This window comes from Brachyhypopomus gauderio, unplaced genomic scaffold, assembly GCF_052324685.1.
Source record: "Brachyhypopomus gauderio isolate BG-103 unplaced genomic scaffold, BGAUD_0.2 sc47, whole genome shotgun sequence".
Classification (NCBI taxonomy): Eukaryota; Metazoa; Chordata; class Actinopteri; order Gymnotiformes; family Hypopomidae; genus Brachyhypopomus; species Brachyhypopomus gauderio.
In genome coordinates this window covers 2,580,557-2,598,713 of record NW_027506873.1, presented here as the reverse complement: position 1 = coordinate 2,598,713, position 18,157 = coordinate 2,580,557, and the positions used below count along the sequence as shown (strand labels likewise).

Genomic DNA, 18,157 nt, shown 5'->3' with positions numbered 1-18,157 from the left:
TATAAACGCCTCCGCCGAGCTGAGCGTTGAGGAGCGATTTTGATTGGAGGATCGTGCTCTATTTTTTATTATAAATTTTTTTACTGATGCTGGTCCAGCGTGTCGCGTGTCACTGATTATGCCTCGGCGTGCCAACGGTGGCCCGCGTGCCATAGGTTGCCGACCCCTGCTGTAGAGCCTTTGAATATTAAAACCATTGTAGAAATTAAGTTCAGATGTGACCAGCAATGGAGCGCAAGTAAAAGGACGCGATCACACAGTCTCATTGAAAATGTAGGAGTTAATGAATAAAGTGCACCAACGCAAAACCCGTGACATAATCCCAATAAAGTTTGAAGACCAGTATTTTTTTATATAATCAGGCATTGCTTTTAATCGTCATAATTATGGAGGGCTAGCTAGATATCGTATGCTCACCGTGTACATCTTTCGCCAAGAGAAATTCGTGGGCAGAGTTTAATTACATCTTTGCGGGAGTCATTGAGTTGGATTAACTCTGATTTGATCAACTCTGTCCGATAACTCCAACACTCCATCGTCATTTGATTATATCAAAACAATACTAGTCTTCAAACTTTATTTGGATTATGTCACGGGTTTTGCGTTGGTGCACTTTATTCATTAACTCCTACATTTTCACTGAGACTGTGTGATCGCGTCCTTCTTTTACTTTACTTGCTGAGCTTAATTTCGACAATGGTTTTAATATTCAAAGGCTCTACAGCAGGGGTCGGCAACCTATGGCTCGCCGGCCACCGTTGGCACGCCGAGGCATAATCAGTGGCACGCGACACGCTGGACCAGCATCAGCAAAAAATTAATAATAAAAAATAGAGCACGATCCTCCAATCGAAATCGCTCCTCAACGCTCAGCTCGGCGGAGGCGCTTATACTTGGCGATCGATCGCGATATAATACTTAATTTGTGTCCATTTACACCTCCCCTCCGCTAACAATTTACACTCGTCACGTATATATATGATGTACAAATGATGCAATACGTGCAATAAAGGAAAAAAACATTAAAGTGCCGTTCCAGAAAAATAAGTGAGAAGTATTTTAAACTTTGATTTAAAAATGTCTAAAGTCATGACTCTTCTAATGTTTTTATTCAGCTACTTGTGTAAGAGCAGCATATACTTCTGTTTAAAGAGATTCTCCGTGCAGGTTCCGCCTTCTTTTGGCAGATCTGTTAAGATGATTGGCTGCAGTAAAAAATGATTGACAGCTAACTCTGGCTGATAATTGGCTTAATAAAAATTGATTGACAACAAAAGTCTATTATCTGATTGACACATGCTCCGCCCTTTACCCACGCCCACCGGGGCTCCGGCCTGCAGCGTTACCCTTCTCGGTTTAATTAAAACGGAAAGCTCAGCTGCATGTCCGTGCTGAACAAGCGCGAAGAGAAAAAAAATGGGAGCGAAAGTTCGTACCAACCTTCAAATTGTGAGTGTGGTAGGAGGGGCTTAAACCCGATTGGCTAGTAGCCTACTTCCTTAGTTCAAAGAAGTAAAATAAATATGCTTATATAATTTTATGTTTATATAATTACTGCTAATTATTCATTTTTACATTTAACCCACTGAGCAATATTTATATCTGGCTTACACCGGCATCAAGTCAAGCCAGGCCGCAGAGCCTTTCGCTGAGTTCCCAAAGCTTCTTGGCCGCGGCGTCGTCCCTGGCCTTGGCGCGCACCTTCTGTACGGCGCAGTCGGAGAAGTAGCACCCGCTCAGGTGCTCGATGCCTTCCTGGAGGGCACAGTGGAGAATGGTCTGGGCTCCGAACTCCACGTCCAGAAAGAACAACGTTGTGATGGGCGTCAAGATCATCTTCCACAACAGGTTTGCGTGGCGGCCTATTTCCGTACGTATGGCTCCTGTGGAGAGAAAAGAGGCTAATAAAATACCCTAACTTTATTCGCCTGTGGTTGAGTGGGTATACATCTGCTGTAGAGATATTCGCGTTGTGGACCGACCTGGATGAAGAGTATAGCAGGTTACGTTTGTGCCCTCGAGCCTCTTGGCCAATTCATGGGTGAACAGCACGTTGCAGAGTTTGCTGTGGGCATATTTCATGAACAAGCCTAAAGCGGAATTTCCCCGGCCCAAGTCTTTTTGCGTGCTGATACACTCGAAATCGATGGTTCCGATCTCGTAACCCCGTGAGGATACAGTCACCACTCTGCTGGGCGCGCACTCCTTCAGTCTGTCCAGCAACAGCACAGTTAACAGGAAGTGACCGATGTGATTGACGCCAAAGATCAATCCAATATCATCCTTGGTTTTGCCTTCCGTCACTACTCCTATATCCAGGCAAGCAGAAATAACAAATATTAAAATTCTAATTCGAAATATACTTCATGACGTATAAATGATAATTATGGGAAGGGAAATGGAGCTTTCACCAGCATTGTTGATGAGTACGTCCAGTCTGGGCTCGGATTTGAGAAAGTTCTCAGCAAAAGAACGCACAGACTGTAGACTGGCCAGGTCCAAATGCATAAACACGATCTCGTTGTTTCCACTTTGCTGTGAGATTTATGACAAACGGCCGTTAACCTCACGGTCAAGTTTTGTGTCGGCATCTATTTTCAGTGCTTTCTAGTATTTAGCCTTTAAAATCCCATTAATGATCAGCAAGGTCATTGTAAAATTCTGGTGGCTGTGTTACCTTTTTAATATCGTTGACAGCACTTTCAGCTCTTTGCTTGTCTCTGCAGGCGAGTATTACCCGTGCTCCTCTTTTGGCAATGTCCAGCGCAGTGGCCTTCCCGATACCTGTATTTGAACCTGACCATTGAATCGGGACATGCATTATTCATTACATGCCATTATGCAAATGTGGAGATCTGTTATGAAACATTATTGTCGCTATTTAAAATGACTAGTGATTCGCGCTTGCTGTAATTTCTACGAGAATCACGTTAGTACACGTCTTTAAAAATGTATTCATCATCGATGTAAACCGTTTTGCAGAGCAAAAAGCACGCTTATGCAACAGATGGATTGCCCGTTTTAGATGTGCAACGTTTGAATGTAGATTGCGCATAAACTTCGCGTATCGTGGCGCAATATCAGCATTAAAAATCAGAACACTTACCCGTTATGATAAACGTCTTCCCGTGTAATTTTACTGAGCTTTTGAACTTGGGTATTTTCAAAACCGTTAAATACAAAACTATGTACATGATGCCCAGCAGCACCCCGCCAAAGATCAGAAAATCCAACATCGTTCGCGGTTTGCTCTTAGGTCGTCTTGAAAGGTTCAGTGTTTTGAACAGAAAAGCAGCAACGGCACAAACGCCACTTACAGGGCCGGCGCCAGAACATATACAGTGAGGGGGCGTCAGAAAATTTCGGGGGGGCGAACGTAAGTTGTTGAGCGGGTGGGGGGGGGGGGGGGTGGCGAACATAAGTTGTTGAGCGCGCGGGGGGGGGTGCGTGTAACGATTGTCGAGCTGCCGAGGGGGCACCATGTAGCGATTGTTGTAAAGTAAATGGGTCTTATTTTTTTACATTGAGGGGGCGGGACACCTCGCCTGAGGGGGCGACGCCCCCATTCGCCCCCCCGTGGCGCCGGCCCTGGCCACTTGGCCAACCTGGCCAACACCCAGTCTGCACGCGCCTCACTTTGCCTCCTACGTCAGTGGGATTTCATTAGCGCGCACGTCTGGAGTCTCAGTCTGCAGCACCTGCAGGACTTGATTACGATTAACGAGTAAATAACGGTAAGGGTGTAAGCAATACAAAATCTTGCACGTGGCAGCTGGGTAATGATCCATGAAGGTTCGTCGCGGATGTGTGCTGGGGAAGCGGGAGGAACGTGCCGTCTCAAACACTGATAACACAAAGCTAAATCTATACATCATCTTCAGTGTCTCAACTGAGCGCTCAGGAAAATACGCAACGGGTCAGTGTTTCTAAAGCATGTTATTTAAAATCTTTAGATATTTACAGTTTGACAGACAAGAAACTGGTCAAAATTGTAATTACAGGGTACATGAAACTGTTCTGATGAAATCTCTTTGAAACAGACATATACATAATGACTACAGTATTGAAGAAAAGGAGGACTTAACACTTTGATAGCTACAGAACATCGACCAAATGAGGTACTATACAAATATAAAAGCCAAAATGGTATATACATGGAATCCAGTGATTCCCTTATCACTGGTTTTTAAACAATGGATTCCTTTCATATCAATCTGGTGTGTGGATATTTCTATATTCACACAGGTACATGGACATAGATACATAGACATATATACACCATGGACACGTCTTCAAATGTGTTGGCACACATCTGAATAGAGGGAGGCTACCGTGAGGGTAGCAGTGTGGAACAAGACCATTACTATACTTCAAAATACAGTACACATTAAATAAAAATGAGTAAATAAATGTTTTAATTTTATGAAAAAAAGCATGTTTATATAAAAACTATTGGTACTGGCACAAAATAGAACATGTTCTGATTTCTTTACAAGTGGAAACATCTCGCCTTCTCATTGGTTCTCAGAATATCAAGAACGCCCAATCCCTTTTAAAAATGCAAGTTCAAAGAACTCAACTTTTGCATTTACATACACAAAAGAAAGTTTCTATGTGCAACTCGCCCACAAAATCAGAGCCTCTGAGGAGAGGAAAAAAGAAAAAATACTTCACCTCATGCAAATGTATGAACAATTAAATAATTACAAAACAAGCGTACATTCTGTACAAGTCTGAGCTCCTGGGGGGGGGGGGGCTTCAGAGGCAAAGGGGGCTAAGGAATGGGGTTGTGGTGCAGCACTGGCACTTGGTGGATCTGGGGGATGGCCTTGGCCAACGGCTCCCCCTGCTGGCCGGTGCCGGGCATGGGCACGGGGCTGCAGCCGACGACGCTGGCTGCCTCTTCCTCTTTGGGCTGCCGGCTGGCGAACTCCGTGATGCTGAAGACGAACTGGAGGCACCCCAGCTTGATGCAGCTGCCGTGGTGGAGAAGGGCCGTGCCTTCCCAGCCTGCCCCGCTGCCTCCGATCAGGCTCGAGCCGCTGGCCTTGCAGGCACAGGGGCTGGCGGGCGGCTCGCTGGCCTGGCTTCTCATCACGCCGCCCCGGGGCAGGACGCCCCCGCCGCCTTCCTGCTGTTTCCTCTTCTTACAGCGGCCTGAGGGAGAGAGAAGACCATCGTGTGGGTGGGGCCTGGAGCAAGAATCAACCTGAAAAGGGCGATGTACAAACAAGCGAACCTGGAGATCTAAACCAAATCCTGATCCAGCACCTGTTTACAGTGACTGCACAGGGTGGTTTTCACATAGTTGGGCAACCCATGGCTTATACAAGATCACATTAGACAACACTGTCCTACTGATATTTATAGCTGCATGAAATGAACCTTCCACTACCATCAAATATAACCCCCCACCCCCAATTACCATATTAGCCACACCCTCTTTTGTTCTTGACCACCGGACCACTGTAGAATACAGCAAGCAGACCACTTTGCGCACGCCTGTACGCGCTTTGCACTTACGAATAATGCTCTGTACTTTGGACACCAGGCTGCTGGATGGGTTTGGACCCGCCTTCTCGGAGAAGTCGCACGAGTACAGCACATTGTCCACCGTCGTCCCGTGTTCGCTGTAGTTCAGCAACTCGTACTGCTTCGTGTTCTGAGGGAGCACGGAAACGCTCTGTCACCAAAACGCTCGCGGGCGACATCCCCGTACCCCTACCTCGGTCTTCAAATTGCAACGTTCAAAGCCACGTATTGATCTCGCGCGTGAACGGAAGAAGGTGAAGACGACGTTGAAGTGGGTTACCTCATCATAAAAGATGCAAGCGTGCTTTCCCGACACGTAATTGCAATGGCCGTAATTGGTAAGGCACACATCCATGTCGGCACCTGCGGGGAAAATGTCCAAAATCTGGTGAAAACCTTCCACCCACCCTGAGGACGGTGGACTGCACTAGGGAGAGCCACTCACCAGTTCCGATGTAAAGGCTTCTGTAAGACATGCTGACCGCTGCACCCTTCCCCGACAGAGGATAAAATGTAGCTCTGGCCTGGATGTCTTTGTTTTGTGCTGGGAGAGGAGGACAGTTCCCAGTTAATTGACTTCAGGCCTCCGTCTTTACGTGATACTTCTCGTTCGCAGTTAAAGGGTGAGTGTCACGACGTGAAACACGCGGGGTAAAAACGCGCGATGGTGAGCACTCGCGTCGTACCTTCTGTGCGCCGGCTCTGCCGCACGAAGGGGGTGGCGGCCGGAGATGACGGCGTGACGACGGGAGTGGGAGGAGCTTTTGGCTCGAGGAGCTGCTGGATCCGCTGCCAAGCCAATATCTTGATGAACCTCTCGTCCAGGGCGTTCAGCTCAACCTCTGCGAGAGAAGCACAGGTTTGGGGCCCAGATAAGGAGGGCAGAAAGCAGCAGACGAACCGCTTTCACGGTTCGAACTGTTGTAGAGACAAACTCACCTCCGCACCCCTTCATCATACCCTTCAGACAGCTGGACAGGTCTCCCAGATTTAAGAGCTCTGACCCGGGGCTTTGTGCTGCCACGTCGCCACTAAACTTCCCATCTGAGGATTACAAGAATGAAAGGTTAGCACTTTCAGTCTCTCTCTCCAACTTGGTCCTTGACAAACACCTAGTCACTTTAATGCAGTACCAGGACTTACCAGTGGAGGGTGCTGAAGAAACCTGACAGCTGGCACTACTGTCTGGGGCCGCTTGCAGAGCCGTGACGGCCGGTGTCCCAGAGACGTGCGAGGACGTCAATCGTTTACCCATCACGGCCATCTGCCCCCTCTGTGAACTGGGGGAAGTGCTCTGACTGTGAGCTGGAGGGGAGCTGTGCTCGGATTTGACACATGCTGCGGCCGTTGGCTTCGGGGCAGTGCAGGACTTTGAAGTCGGATCCTCAGTCTTAACAAGTGCAGAGCTGGTGTGATTGATCAGGTCAAGGGTTACGGGCAGAGGGGCAGGCGGCACGAGAAGGTGGGTCGCGCCGAGGCCAAGCGTGGGGTGCTCGCCTAGCCTGTGCTGGGTGTCACCCAGGGGAGCGGGGCAGACCTGTCCACCGTTGGCGTGGGCCGGTCTGTCCAAGGGGCCGTTGGTGGTCCCACAGCTCCGGCACGTGCTGTCTGTGCAGGACCCGCAGGCAGGATGGCTCTCGCTGGAGATGGCGCCGAGCTCCGTCTTACCAGAGGGCGCTGTGTCCATGGCGCAGGAAGGGTACGCAGAGCTGGGCTCGCCCACGCATGGCTTCACGTCCGTCTTCTCCGCCTGCATTGTATCCCGCTGCCTGGTGGACAGGTGCCTCATGATGCTACACTGGAGCGAAATCACGTCTCGGAGCCACTGCAGGGGAGAAAACCAGAGGCCAAAAGGTCAAAAGTGAATCCGCACAACCTGTACAGCACAAACCTCGTAGTCCTTGGCATTATGTTGTTGCAAACATATAGCCCAGAACTGGATATCTTCTTAGTCTGATTATACTTGACTGAAACAACCCATGTAAAATGAAGGGAATCCCAACTTTGTCATCAGAGAACAGTTGGGTGATATCCCTGCTTAAGCAAACCCCCTGAACCTGGTAATCAAGTTCAGTCAGCAGTGTGGGGGGTAAGGAGACCACCGCACGCTTCAGACCTGCCGCACACGGGCTGTACACACCTGTTGCTGCTCGTCGGTGCTGGTGTAGTGCTGCGTGGGGGAAGGTTCCAGAACACCCGAGCAGATCAGCTCACCATCCCGGATTCCGGCAGACGGAATCATCACAGGCGGATTCTCGTACTGCGATTTGATGGCATCTGGGACCTGCGGACAGGGCCAACTCCGTTACCAATCACAAATGGGTCTGAAACTCCCAAAGAATCCGACGTGAGACCATTCAGCTGGGTGTGTGTTTTGAGATCGATGTCTAACCTTCAAGGCTTTCTTGCCGTGACTGTGCAAGGCTCGTCGCGTAGGGGGGTGCTGGCGGTGTATTCGCTGCAGGAAGTCTACTTTGACAGCATGCTGGGATATGCGGTCCTGAAAGCGGTCAAAGAGCTGGCAGCGGTTACTCAGCGTCAGGCTTCTCTGATTTAGCTGAAACAGAGGCGGGATGAACGCAACAGACAAGAACAACTGTTAATAAAACAATCATTAAAGTTTCCACATAGACAAGTGGTCAGATCTCATTCACAATGATCTTTGATTAACTTAATGGGAAACTACATTTAAGAGGGGACAGTTCTGGACATGGTGCTGCTTACCACCAAGTGTTCGATGTGGTTGGGGCACATCCACCTGCCCGTGGGCATGGCGGTGAGAGGCGGGTCCAGACAGTCCATGTGGAACAGCAGCGGGCAATAATCGCACTGGATCAACGGCGCCAACCTGCAACTCCTACAACAAAGCGCGCCCCACAGAGATCGACTGCTGTGTTAGGCTCACGTTCCACTTTGGTCTTAAAAAAACCCACAAACCATCTGTGTAGACATTATCCTCAAGTAAATACGGTCAACCTATTTTAAGAGAAGCTCTCAGCCTGGGTGGATTGGCTCTTGCCCTCTGGGGCAGCCCAAGAGAAGTGCCTGATGAGAAGAGAGAAAAAAAAACTCCTCACAGAAGAAATGCCCACCCTGGCATATTTAGCTGGGAGCCAAGCAGAGGTGTCAATTCCAGGTTCAGAAAGTAAAAGTCCTCACCAGGATTTTGCTCAGGCTTCCTGGATTGTGTTGATTCCACTAATTTTACCTGGATTGCACTAATTAGAAAATCTAGCAAGCTTGAGCAAAATCCTGGTGAGGACTTTCTTTCTGAACCTGGAATTGACACCTCTGGAGTCAACTGACCTCAACTTTGCACATTAGGAAAAGCTGAATGGTCTCCTAACGGGTGTTACGTAGTCACGACCCTACAGTCGCAGGCCACTCAGCCCCCAAACACATCAGTTCTTTAAGGCCTGCAGCATTCCAGGCAGCGGAAGTTACTCCAACCACATCACATTTTTTCTAAACTTTTTTGCTGACTGCTCTTGAGAAAGTTACACTTAATTGCTTAATAGAACCAAGCATGAGGTTGAAACGTAAAACACCATATTGCACCACTTCTACCAGCATGTACAGAGGGAAGATCATTTGTACAAATTAACATCGGAACGCTGAGACAGCAGTCACCACAAAGACCAAACAAAAACCCACACACAAATGGTGTCATACCCATACACAGTCATTCTAAGTAGCGCAGCCATTCAACTGTCCCTTCTAACTAGCACATATGTCAAATATCTACTTTTGTGCATCGTGTCCAGAGGAGTACAAACCAATACAGTAAGAGACAACTAATTACAGGGTATAGATATATATGTTTCAACATAAACTCATCTTTTAACATCTCTTTGAAAAGAAACAGGAAATAAACTACTGAGGACTTGAACTGCACAAAGCATGTCTCTGGTCTTCAACAGCCATTTCCTTGGTGCAACATTTTATATTCTTGGTTAAATACATTTAAGGCACAAAATGGCAAGACATTTGACCAAGATGTTTACCCTGAGGAATAATTTACAACAAAGTACTATTAAAAACAGCATTAAAGAACCGCTAGCAGACATTGGGGCATGCTCATTTGGGTGCATATTTTCAAAAGTTTTACCACTGCAGGAATGGCACCCAAACTGCAGCTTACATACAACCGTCTATGCTGACCGAATCTGCCCGTGTGGCCGAGTTGTGAGCTCTCTGTTGAACTCGCTGTTGAATTATTGACTAGTTAGACCTACATTTCATTTTCAATCAGCAAAAGTGACGTGGTGGGACTCCGGTGCACCGGGCGTTTGGTGTGGTGGCTGAGACACAGCCATGCTAGTGCTGCTCCTCGTGAAATGGAACAGCTGACTTTTTAAAAACCCAATTCTGCTCCATGGTCCTAATTGGCATATACGCCAATGGCAGCAGTTCGAAATATTTCCCAGAAGCACTCTGAAAGGGCGGTACCTGCTGCAGGTGTAACACACTCTGACAGGCAGCGGGACCAGCCCATAATGGTCCAGCTCGTGCTGCGGACGCTTCACGTTCTTCCCGGTCATCTCATCTTTCCTCCTCTTTTTGCTGGTTCCTGAGAGAGAAATCAAAAGGGGGGGGGGGGTGTAAGCTGTACGGCGAGAGGCTGAGAAGCGACCACTGCGTATCCACTCGGGCCCCGTGGAGCTCACCCGGAAGTGCGGTAGTGCAGGTGAGGTCGTTGGGGAGCTGGAACTGCGTGGGGTTCCTCTGCATGGCGGCGGCGATCAGCAGGTCGAAGGGCCGTTTGAGGGTGGCGGTGGTGCCGGCGCTCTCGGGCTCCGAGCCCTGCGCCTCGTCCTCCACGTCCAGCAGGTCCTCCTCCATGTCGTTCTGCTCCGAGAGCGTGGGCGTGTCCGTGGAGGAAGCGTTGGAGGTGGGCGTGGCCGGCCGGCTGCTGGGCCGCCGCTCGAGGAGACGCACCTGGGCCACGGCCGCGCGAAGGCCCGTCCCACCCACGGCCACGGTGGGGTCCAGGCGGAGGGTCCCCAGGTCCAGCTCGGCGGCCGGAGACGGGGCTTGCTTAGCCAGCATGAGGCCGTTGATCTGTTCCTTCTTCTGTTCTCGCTTCTGCAAAGAAAGAGTAGAGCAATGCTTAGCACTGCCAAAAACTTCGCATGTAGTGGTGCTAGTGACATCTTTCTTCCTTACTTGTCTTAAGGGTTAATGACACACAACTTGCCCCCATTCCACCCCCACAACCCAAGCCTCACCTTCTTACGAACTGTACAGCGATGACACATCCAATCACCAGGGGGCAGCATTTCCCTGCTAAGCGGTGGGTTACTGGAAGAAAATTTTTTATAGCAAGGGGTAAATACAAACAAACAAGCAACAAATGCTGCATAAAGTGCCCTTAAACACACTCAGGACTACAGTTTACACAAATAAAATACCCAAATGTTACTACAGAAAACTTTGCAATAGATTGAGGATTCCCTATGATGCATGTGGTCAAAACTCCCCCCCCCCCCCCCCCCCCAAGACTAAAATGGCAGTTGGCAACAGTAAAGATTCAAATCAAGCAAATAAAACCTTTTTAGACACAGGCGCCACTTGAGGTTAAAAAAAAAAAAAAAAACTACCCCATTTTAGCCACATAAAATGAACACTGTCTAGTTTATGTTGCCTAACATAGCTGGTTTACGTTCCTTCTGGCAGCACACACACTCACTTTGCAAACTTAAGACAAAAAGTGGGTTTAGACAAAACGATCCGTCACTTCTCATCCTTCCAAGAGTAAACACTCCGCTCTGTGTATACCGGAAGACCAGAGGTACTCTCCAAGAAAGGGGCCTCTGTTAGCTAATCCTCAGCCCACATGCAGAACCCCAAGCACATGGCCTTCCAACACTCATCTGAGCCCCAGAGTTTCCATTTTTGTGCCACGGGACACCGAACACAATCATGAATGGGAAGGCTCAGCGGTGGCTCTTCTGGGTTTAACCTTATCTTCACACCGCTCTCCTTTTTGGGATGCTGGCTTGCCTCACAAACCCTACAGGAAGAGGTGTTTACACCAACTATCCCCTCCAAGGTACGTTCTGAGATTTGAGGTCCTCTGCCGTCAACTTTTGTTTTTGCAAGCACCACCTTTAAACACGTGGTGCAGTAGACACCCCCCCAGAACAAAAGCCACGCTCCGACTCTCAGCCTGCGCTACATGCAAATGAAGGAGAACCCTGCAGAGAAGGTCAGTTCAGTTCACGCCGGGGTTATTTGAACGTGGCGATAGTCGAAAGCTGAACTTGATGAAAGGCAGGTGAGACTGTGGGCGGTCTCGGGCACGTCCAGGCACCGGGCCAAGGACCTCGGAGCACAATGCGTGCTGGATAGGTTCCGCGTTGTGTGGGTCTCCAAACTCACATGGATTCATTTAGGCTTGCTAAAAAAAAAAGCGGAACACCAACGACATGCAAAAAGAGAACTCAAGCATTTCGGACTCCTCCAGCGAAAAATTCGTAATGTTAGCCGTGGTAATAAATCCTTACCAAGTTAGCACATGGAGCCGTATGGCAAATGCGAAAAACTGCTCAGAGAGCGTGCTGGGTGCTTTCTGAAGAGTGTTTGGCTACAGATGTAATACGTTAATTATGGTGTGTTTGTTTCCCTGTTATACCGTCAGTGCGGCATTTCTGGAATACTCTCTACAACATTCGGTTGCCCTGCATGCAGAGGTGATTATTTACACAGCCCAGCGACCCCAAACCTGAACCCGTGGATATATAGGCCTTCAAAGATGCAGAAATCCACACCATGTACAAACATTAAAGAGCCTGCTCTACATAACCCTGGCAGCTGCTATGTCGATACCAGTTACACTGAAGTTTATGTCGACAGCTCACTTCAGGATAAAATCAACCACCATCAAGACCTAATCAGTTCTTTAGAACTGCAGAACCCACTACAGCTCGCTCAACATTTGTGTGACCACCAAAAGTAAGCATCTGATTCTCTCTCTCTGACCACCTTTATTATTTCACCTTTATTTATTTTAACAACCTGGCTAAGAAGGGAAAACAATTAACACTTTACACTTGGAAAGTGGCAGTTCCACGGTAACGGTCTACAGTTTTGTCACGGGATTACACATTCCGTGACACTCATAGGGGAAAAGTAGCAACTAACATTTTGACCAACGCCGGCATAAACTCTTCTGCCTCGCGAGGGACACGCAAGCAACATGAATGGAACGAATTGTCTTCTGCTCAACATTTCGTTGACCCAACACTTCAACATTTCGACACCCATGAGCTGCCTACCAGCACTGCAAGTGGAAAGCGGCAGGGCAGTGATCGCAGCAGAGGAGATCCCCTCCTTCACGGCAACTGTCGCAGGTGTCGTGGTTGGTGGCGCGGCCCGTCCTCCTGGTACTCCGGTCCAATTTTCGACTCCTTTTCTCGCCGTCCTCCGACTTCGGGGGTGCAAGCAAAGTCTGGATTTGCTGAAAAACAGAGAGGGGACGGCTGAACGCGTTGTATCCGTCTAGTAATAGGAGACCCAGCGGCTCTCTTGTAAGAGGCGTAAGCTTGTTAGCTAGCCACTAAGATTTCCAACACTAATCACAACCGAGCGTGTCGCTTACTTTTTTATATCCTGCAGTGGACATCCGCTTCGCCGTGAGCGGTTCTGCTAATATCTAGCTAGCTACTTTGATATCTGAGAGCGAACCATCATGCTAGCTAGCAAAAAAAAATATATTATGGCGTCCACCCTCCTTGGCTTGACTCGAGACGTGTCAGCCATTGTTGGGCCCTGACTAGCAGGCTAGCTAGCACAAGCGATATAACATTAGCCATGTAGCTTCGTGTGCGCACAGCTAAGTGACACATGGACACGGTTCGTTTAAGACTCCCCTAAAATGTGTAATAAAACCAGAACCGTACAACGTAGCGAACCAGCCGGATAAAGGGAGAGCTAATGCCAAGTTATTCAGGTGATAGCCAGATAGCTACTAGTTCCTAGCTTTAGTGGCTAACGAAATTGCTAGCGCTACCACAGGCTGCCATCTCCATCAGCCGGTGAATCGTCGGATTGACAAAATAATGAACGTCAACCACACACCACTGTTATATATATTTTGTATTTCTAGTTGTGGTTACTGACCTCCATCAGACCGCCCGAAGTATCCAGGTCGTACACAATCGTCGGGGTCTCCATTTTATCCCACATTCAAACTGTCGAGGTTAGCAGTCGGGTCAGCGGAGCGATGCAGCCAAGCTATTAGCTACAGTCCCAATTAGCTACAGTCCTTGGAAGGGGGAACTCGCCCCGTAACCTTTCCAAATAAATAACGTCCAAATGTCCCTGTCCGAGAAGACTCTTCCTCTCAGAGGGACATGTTCGACCCAGAAACACTCGTCCCGGTCGAGTTTTAACGCAGAGATCCTCTAATGGCGTCAGCTCCAATGTTGTGCTAGGTGACTGTTTAGCCAGCTAGGTGGACAGCTAACAGTTTTTTTAAATATAATCCAATGAAACAAACCAACCGTGTGTTTCCAAAAGACGTAAATGGCCAAGCAAGCAGTTGTGTGTTTTCTACAGCAACAAAAATAACTGCATTCGGTGTCCACAAGCAGAAGACAAGTGGAGAGACGAAGAGAGAAGCAGCCTCCGGCCTAGCTGAGGCCTAGCCCGTGTGTCGCCTGCTCCTCCTCCCCTGACGGTAGCTAGCAGAGATGCAGGATAAAGACGCCAAATCGCCCTCGTCCATGATGCAGGAAACGAAACATCGGAGGCAACGGGAACGCTCCCCCAGGAACGGAGCGGGTATCGTGCGGACCGCAGCTGACGCGAGGCCGTTCAGACCGCGAACGCATCCGAGATAACGGTGGAGATCATTGTTGTGATGAATAAACGCCGCGCATCCAGCCCGACAACACTGCTCGCCACATCCTCCCCACACAGTTGGCGCAAAACTTGCGTGGAACGGCGTCTGCGCATGCGCCGTGCTGCCGACCTCGGAGCCATCTTGGAAGAAGGTTCGTGATTGTGTTGTCGGAGGAATTTTCCACATTCAACAGTATTTTACTTTGGCTGTTCATACATATAAACGGCGCGGTTATCGGCAGGGTTTATAACTCCACTTTAACTTATTGCGCCAGGTGTCTAATTCCGTTTTTATCGGTGTAGTTTCACGGTGCCGTTTGTGCCATTGTGAGCTTTTGCGCCGTTACACTGTCTCAATATTTTCCGGGTCTATGATTGGTCTGTTCAGTTGACATTGACACTATGCACCAATGAGATTCTTGAATCGCTACATAGATAACCGTCTCGGGCTATTTAGTTGGTTTACTGCAGAGTAATTTAGGCCAACGTTGCTTCACAACCGGAAAAAACGGTTTTATGGCATAGCTAGAACATGTGCAGGAACTGTTAGTTATTAATAATACAACTAGGTGAGCTACATATCACTTAGTTTAGTAACTGTTTTTAAGCGCTTTTAAATTAAAGCGCTTTTAAATACATCGCCAATGCTACATATACTTCACAAGAATGATCTTTCCGACTCTCACTTCAAATAAGTGTGCTGTATTTATTAAATTGGCTTGACAAAGACAACATTCTGTTCTCCCTATTATTATTGAAGTTGTTCTCATATTTTTCCAAAGTAGACAAATAAATCATTGTAGTTTTTGTATAGTCAGTTTATTTACCAAGTCTTTAAGAAAGAAAACCCCCATGCAGACGTTCAGTGGTTCAAGTGTAATAAACAGACTGAATAATGATGTTATTATTATCACTTGTCTTAGTGTCACTGTGGCATAGTTAGATAATATTGGACAGTCAATTATCTCAAGCATGTCCCCATCTTATGGATACAGACCTTTTCACCTGGGATTTGGGAGTCCCAGAATGAAAAGCCCTCTGATACTGTCCTGTTTATTTTCATTCACACATATCGTGTGCTTAGTGAAGAGGTAAAAATAACCAAAAAAAAGGATGGATCAACGATGCTGAAGTGCTACAAAAATAAGATCATATTGTCCACCATTTTCCCAGCATTGGCAGAGGTCCTCTGGAGAAAAAAATACTGTACAAAGAGCTGAGCAATAAAAGGGACGGAACAGGAGGGTGGAGAGACGAGGATCAAGAGCTGTCTCAGAAGACCTGTTGAACATGGACATCCAGTGTGGAACAGGCCCTAAACACACATCTCACAGTCCCCTGCCTCCTGCAATCATAAGCATATTTATGACTTTTTTCGAGCAGCAGTGAGTGTTAAATACCAATGCAGAATAAACATGTGCCATTGTACTGGCTGGCATGTAAACATACGATCTGAGTGATGATAAATGTTATTAATCAAGCTGTACAAATAATACAAGGAATTTTGGCCCAGTCTGCTTCATAGACTTTAGCTTCCAGATATGACATCAACAAGCCTAGAACGTTCAATCATTTTAGTCCACCTAAATGTGACAGTAAATGTAATTCTTAGGTTGTGATATAGTAAAGATGTTCAATGTATGAAGAGATGATTTATTGGCATCTGATGCACAAAACAGATACATGTAAATATCACATGAAACCAAAAGTACACAGAAGGGCTTTTATCATCAAGAAATAAAACAATAAAGATTAAGTATTAAATACAATGAATAAGTGTGGAGTATAAAATAATGGATTAATCTGACATAGTTGGACTTCAAAGCAAGCATTTGACTAACAGTGCACAGTGGATGCAAATATTAAACAGCCATTCAATGACCAGGAGTCACATTCAGTACACAAATTTAAGACAAAACAAATGAAATAATGATGAAAACAAAGACTTACAGTTCTATGATTACAACATTAAAACACAAAGATTCGCTGTGAGTGTTTTTGGTTGAGCTTTAAAAATACAGCTTGCTTATGCCACATGGCGTATCGCACAGGCCTGACTGCAGGACGTCACGTGCTTGGCGCTGATTGGACAGGGGCGACCCTCTCGTGATGAGAGTCGGGTGCGAATGTGTGTCACCACCAGGTCCCCTCACCTCACTGCTCTTCAGATGGTGCAGTCACACCGGGGCAGCCCAACTCGGAGCTGTCAATTAGCACGGAGAGCCGTTCGAGGCTGGGAGAGAGGGAGGTAGGGTCCCAGCCAGCCAGGTCCAAGGGCAGAGCACACAGATGCAGACAGATCGAAACACATGGTGAGAAACACCCCCGTTACCACAGTAAGTGATCATGCTCCAAAAGATCCATGAACATTCATATAAATCTGCATGATTTATGCACTCGATGGTGTGACGAGGGTGTACGTTGTGAAATGTACTTGGATAATGGCAGCATCTTGTGACAGTGAGCAATACTACAGTGTGAATGTGTTTCCAAGATTTAGCCTTCAGACAAAGGGATAGTGCAACACATTACATAAAAATTGGAACATTCACTGAGGTGCTTTGTTCAAGCTACACACAGTGGCATCTGCATTTCCTGTATTATGTGTATATCCCCCCCAAGACCAGTCAGGCTTCAGTCAGTATTGGACACTGGGAGTCATTAGCTGGTTCATCTTAATTGCCACCAGATTTATCAAAAGTAAAGCCAGAGGTCTCGGATGAGAATGGAACTGGTATGAAGATCGCCCTCTGCTGGTGAGGAGATGGCAGGACTGACATGGGAGGTGAAGCTGAATAGTCAGAAAAGGATGGCGGAGTAGTGGGTGTCAAACGTCCCTTGGGTTCAGGACGTCCATACTTACTCCAGTTTCGTAGATGGGGTTGTCGAACGCAGACTCCTCCGTCATGTTATCGTAACGCGGGGAGGATGAGCGGGGTACGTGGAAGTTCTTACCCTGGACTCTGGAGAAATGACACAGTTCAGAAAACCCTATTGGCATTACACACTTGCGCCGACTGACATTTAAGTCAAGGCATTGCAGCAAAACATCTAGGAGCACACAGAGTCTACTCACTTGGAGAAGTACAGATAAATGGCTATGACAACCAGTAACACCAATGCAACAGGCACCATAACTGCAATAGTAATGTTGGTCCTCTCTGCACCAAAGTCAGAGCTGACAACTAAATGAAGGAAGCAGAAACATGGATGACATCACTACAAGCTACAAATACATTGGTAAAAAGCTAAGAATACGTTCTATTGGCTGGCTTAAACCTTCCTCTACACATACAGACTTATTTCACATGAATAATTAATTCATATAATTTTGTAATACAGTGCCTCGATTACAGCATATTATAAAACTGCAATGAATACTTCGAAGTTGCACCTGTCATTAGCAGAAATAATAGTTATAGCAACTGACACTGCGGTTGCAAACTTTTAAAGAAGTCCAGCCATCTGGCAAAATATCACTGAACTTTGATCACTTGATTTAAACTCCCAATCTGTGAATGTCTTACCATCCAGTCTACGCCCATTAACATCACCCATGGGGGCTAAGAAAAAAAAAAGAAGACATTTTTAGAAGCATAATTGAAAAACCAGAAGCAGAAATACCAAAACAAAAATGGATTACTCTGTAAAAATCACCCCTTGCGTAAAAGTGATTCAGAATGCTGACAGAACTTTAGGCACTTAAAATAATGGAGGCTATTAAGGGAAGCCTTTGATTAAGTATTCTCATTTTCTCCAAATGGCCTCTCGCTAGTTCTGT

The 18,157-nt window shown here is 47.2% G+C and overlaps 3 protein-coding genes and 1 long non-coding RNA gene across 5 annotated transcripts in view; 1 reads left to right on the top strand and 3 right to left on the bottom strand.

Moving 5' to 3' along the window:
• Positions 1-1,348: 1,348 nt before the first annotated feature.
• On the bottom strand, positions 1,349-3,341 carry LOC143487523 (dehydrogenase/reductase SDR family member 13-like). Its single transcript, XM_076986483.1, has 5 exons — positions 3,107-3,341; positions 2,678-2,796; positions 2,412-2,535; positions 1,983-2,309; positions 1,349-1,883 (listed from the first exon to the last, which is right to left on the bottom strand). The coding sequence occupies exons 1-5, from the start codon at positions 3,234-3,236 to the stop codon at positions 1,624-1,626; spliced, it is 960 nt and encodes a 319-aa protein (XP_076842598.1). The 5' UTR covers positions 3,237-3,341; the 3' UTR covers positions 1,349-1,623.
• A 576-nt stretch (positions 3,342-3,917) lies between these two features.
• phf12a (PHD finger protein 12a) lies at positions 3,918-14,442 on the bottom strand. The gene is made up of 15 exons (XM_076986482.1): positions 13,654-14,442; positions 12,810-12,991; positions 10,761-10,833; positions 10,200-10,617; positions 9,982-10,102; positions 8,257-8,389; positions 7,925-8,089; positions 7,673-7,816; positions 6,676-7,357; positions 6,472-6,576; positions 6,219-6,374; positions 5,978-6,076; positions 5,813-5,895; positions 5,524-5,662; positions 3,918-5,157 (listed from the first exon to the last, which is right to left on the bottom strand). Exons 1-15 carry the CDS (start codon positions 13,717-13,719, stop codon positions 4,775-4,777), a joined length of 2,949 nt encoding a protein of 982 aa, XP_076842597.1. The 5' UTR covers positions 13,720-14,442; the 3' UTR covers positions 3,918-4,774.
• Positions 14,410-15,964, top strand: LOC143487524 (uncharacterized). Its single transcript, XR_013124286.1, has 2 exons — positions 14,410-14,528; positions 15,550-15,964. It is a non-coding gene; the product is annotated as an uncharacterized LOC143487524 (long non-coding RNA).
• Positions 15,073-18,157, bottom strand: part of sez6a (seizure related 6 homolog a) — a 109,238-nt gene continuing 106,153 nt past the window's right edge. Inside the window, exons 14-18 of one of the 2 annotated variants that reach the window (XR_013124285.1) lie at positions 17,904-17,939; positions 17,453-17,561; positions 17,240-17,339; positions 16,530-16,609; positions 15,073-15,721 (exon numbers count right to left, since the gene is read on the bottom strand). Coding sequence is in view for 1 of the 2 variants with exons in the window: in XM_076986479.1 (XP_076842594.1) it covers positions 16,583-16,609; positions 17,240-17,339; positions 17,453-17,561; positions 17,904-17,939 (272 nt within the window). In the remaining variant the exon portion in view is untranslated. Of the gene's footprint in view, positions 15,722-15,761; positions 16,610-17,239; positions 17,340-17,452; positions 17,562-17,903; positions 17,940-18,157 lie in introns of those variants that run through there. The other variant, XM_076986479.1, reaches the window with a different exon arrangement.

What these genes read in the sequence shown, in the direction of transcription:
- LOC143487523 (XM_076986483.1), bottom strand. Translation starts at nt 3,236, where the DNA reads ATGTTGGATTTTCTGATCTTTGGCGGGGTGCTGCTGGGCATCATGTAC. An exon ending in CGTACTCATCAACAATGCTG is followed by an intron (nt 2,310 to 2,411) that starts GTGAAAGCTCCA and finishes GCCTGGATATAG; the next exon opens with GAGTAGTGACGGAAGGCAAA. An exon ending in CTGCTATACTCTTCATCCAG is followed by an intron (nt 1,884 to 1,982) that starts GTCGGTCCACAA and finishes TTCTCTCCACAG; the next exon opens with GAGCCATACGTACGGAAATA.
- phf12a (XM_076986482.1), bottom strand. Translation starts at nt 13,719, where the DNA reads ATGTGGGATAAAATGGAGACCCCGACGATTGTGTACGACCTGGATACT. An exon ending in GCTTTCCACTTGCAGTGCTG is followed by an intron (nt 10,834 to 12,809) that starts GTAGGCAGCTCA and finishes ATTTTCTTCCAG; the next exon opens with TAACCCACCGCTTAGCAGGG. An exon ending in GTGTGTTACACCTGCAGCAG is followed by an intron (nt 8,390 to 9,981) that starts GTACCGCCCTTT and finishes GCTTTGTTGTAG; the next exon opens with GAGTTGCAGGTTGGCGCCGT.